General features: G+C 30.7%; 1 protein-coding gene across 1 annotated transcript; it reads right to left on the bottom strand.

Moving 5' to 3' along the window:
- LOC107628029 (probable F-box protein At4g22060) lies at positions 1,329-2,594 on the bottom strand. The gene has a single exon (XM_016330833.1). The coding sequence runs from the start codon at positions 2,592-2,594 to the stop codon at positions 1,329-1,331; it is 1,266 nt and encodes a 421-aa protein (XP_016186319.1).

The following is a 3,187-nucleotide window of genomic DNA, read 5'->3' as shown; positions in this document are numbered from 1 at the left end:
GTATGAGTTTTTGTTTTTTTAAATTTGTTAGGTAGACAATGACTTTTGTAAACAATAAATTTTAAAATTGGCCTAATAAATAAATAAAAAAGGTAAAAAACACTCAACTCTCAAATTATCCCATGAATTCTAACATTAGAATAACTATTCGCACACTTAATGAATTGAACATCCACTAATTATTAACTATGCATAAGTAAATTAAATTAAAAGGAATAACCATCCCATTAAACATAATTATCTGCATACCTATTAAATTAAACATCCGATATATCTATTATTTACATTATTTAGTATTCTTATTGTTTACCTATACATTTCCATCATTTAAAGATGTGTTTGGAATATAATTGAATTAAAATTGATTTAGTTTTAAAATAGGAATTGAATTGATTTGTAAATGTCATGGATTAAGATTATGACTAAACTAAAATTACTTAATTTTTTTAAATAAAATTTAGTTAGAATTGAAAGAATTTGATGTGTTAAAACATAAAAAAATCGTTTTTACCTTTTAAATATTAATATAAAAAGTAAGAATATTAGTGATAATAGGCAATTCTTTGGCAGTGAAAACTTCTCAAATAGGTATTCAATAATATCCTTCAAAATCATCTAATTACTATTATTGTATCAATAAAAATAACTAATTACCAAATCATGCACTTAAAATGTTATCTCAATGAATAAATTTAATTGAACAATAATATAATTTACTCTTGTCCATTAAAATTAAACTCCGACAAAACATGAAAACACTGACCCACATGCCATTTCTAAAAATGACGCCACAGCTCCAAGCTGCAAACTTCTGATATGCAGGCACAACTCTTGCAATGGTGTTCTAAAAATAACTTAAATTTGATGTTAAAATTTATAATTATTATTCGCGTTACTCTTTCACTTTATTTTCATTACCAACATGCTAATTTAATACATTAATTTATCACATTTGATAAACCGATATTTTAATGGTTTTAAAAATTTAAAATGCATCTCGTTTTCTCTATCTTTAATAAAAAAAAATGCTTATGCTTTCATTCAAATCTTTTGTTTTTATTATTTTAGATTATAGAATCGTTTGCTTTAATTAACTGACAGAGACATATCATATATCCATTATTTTTATGCAAATATTTTTTTTTAATTTTAATTATTGATCTTCTATTTCTCAAGATCAAATAAACATCATGCTAATAAATTTTTTACCAAATTGAAATTAAGATCAAATAACAGATAAATAAATTGTTACATTAATTTCTTCACATAATATAATAACAAGAATAATAAGAGAATGCAATCAAAAAATAAAATTTTTATCAAAATAATTAAGGAGCAGGGCTGAACCACATGTTCCGGAGTGAAATCGGCAAAGAAGAACTCATTGGAAAATGGCTAATGGTTCTATCAGCCAAGAAGAAGACTCCCACATCATATTCTTTAAATTCATTAGATCGATATCGCTGATCATTTGCATGGCAGAAAAATATGCAATTGCCCCTCTTAAACCGTTCTGCAACTCTAAGTTCCTTAGCGGACACAAGACTCACCTCGGTGAAATCCCAGAACAAGAAACGATCACCAATATCAAAAACCTCACACCATTTAAGATTGCTTCTGTCCAATTTAAAAACCCTAAACCCTTCTGTACGAATTGATGTGTCGTAACTGAAACTTCGCTCATGACGAACTAGCAACAACTCCCCCGTGCTAGTGTCCATTACCATCTGATGTCTTCGTTTGAAGGATGCATAAGAAAAAATAAATATGCCAAAAGCATCTGTATCTTCTATGGTATTTAGCATAACCAATCGTTCAACGACATGATCATCACGATGATTATCCAGGGTAAACACGAACACAACACTTGTTCCATGTTTGACGGTAAGACCATACAGCTTATTATCACCATGAACTTCAATATCATAGAAGATTTCATCGCTTTCAATGGATTCAATCCATGATCCTTGCTTGAATTTGATAATAGCTAGCCTTTGTTTCAAATCTTCTGGTCCCATTAAGTAGTACTTTTTTTCTTGATTGCTAAACACAAACAAGAAAGCAACAACGAACTCCTCAGACCCCGGTGGTGCAGAATTGAATGCAACACGAACATGATGATAGAACAGCTTTCCAGAAAACAAGAACAGTTTTGGAAGCTTGAATCTGGCTCGAGAAAACGGGTTGAAGAATAAAAGCTCAGAGAAAGTTTGGCCCTTGACCGACTCATAATGAAATAAATTGAACACCAACCAACCTTGCACCGAGTAAACCCTATTATAGCTACCCTCGATTTCTTGCGGCCATTTTTCAGTGAGCACAGTGGAATCATGGTTGCTCCATGGGGCGGATAAGCTTCCAAAATTGTAGGCATACCCTCCTGTTGAAAGAGAGAGCATCAATGGAAGTTGAGATGAAAATATGGCGTCCGCGGCCTTTCGCCAAGAGCAGCATGTGGCACGACAATTCATGACATCATCCAAACATAGCCTTTGGAAAATTAATTCTAACAGTTCCAGAGGCAAATCCATCCAACCTACGGTTGGGGAGGCGCAACAAGGCTGGGCTGCAGTTGGGGAGGCACGACGAAGCATGGATACGTGCGGCGGCTGCAGACGCACGAGAAAGCCGGAACTGAGTGCGGTGGCTCGAGAGAGGGTGAGGAGTTGTGGGGGAGCAGTGCTAGGATGCTGCGCGAGTGTGGGAGGAAGGGCTTGTAGTGATTGAAGGTCATATTTAAAATAAGGATTATGGACTTGTTTGGGAGATTCTAAGAAAAAGATTTTTTTTTTGGTGACTATCTAAGAAAAAGATTTGTTTTGAGATATTTTTTTTTTAAAGATTTTATGAAAAAATAAAAGTGATTTTATATTTAGATATCTCATATAAAAAAATTTTTTATTTATCAATTATGATTGGGTATAACAATATAAAAGTACTTTTTTGTTTATTTATTATATAAAAAATATCTTTTTTAAGAAAAAAAATCTTTTTTTAAAAAAATCTTTTAAAAAAAATATAAATTACAGTCTTTTAAAAAAGATGTTTTTTTATAGTACTTTTACTTTTACTATTAGAAATTTGTAAAACACGTTAAAAAATAAAAAAATATTTTTTATTAAAAAAAGATCTTTTTTTATCAAGATAAGGCTTTTTTACCTAAATAAATTAAACAAGTTCTAAAATT

The sequence above is a fragment of the Arachis ipaensis genome, chromosome B02 (assembly GCF_000816755.2).
Source record: "Arachis ipaensis cultivar K30076 chromosome B02, Araip1.1, whole genome shotgun sequence".
Classification (NCBI taxonomy): Eukaryota; Viridiplantae; Streptophyta; class Magnoliopsida; order Fabales; family Fabaceae; genus Arachis; species Arachis ipaensis.
Note: the sequence above shows the minus strand (reverse complement) of the source record. Positions and strands in the feature narration are given on the sequence as shown.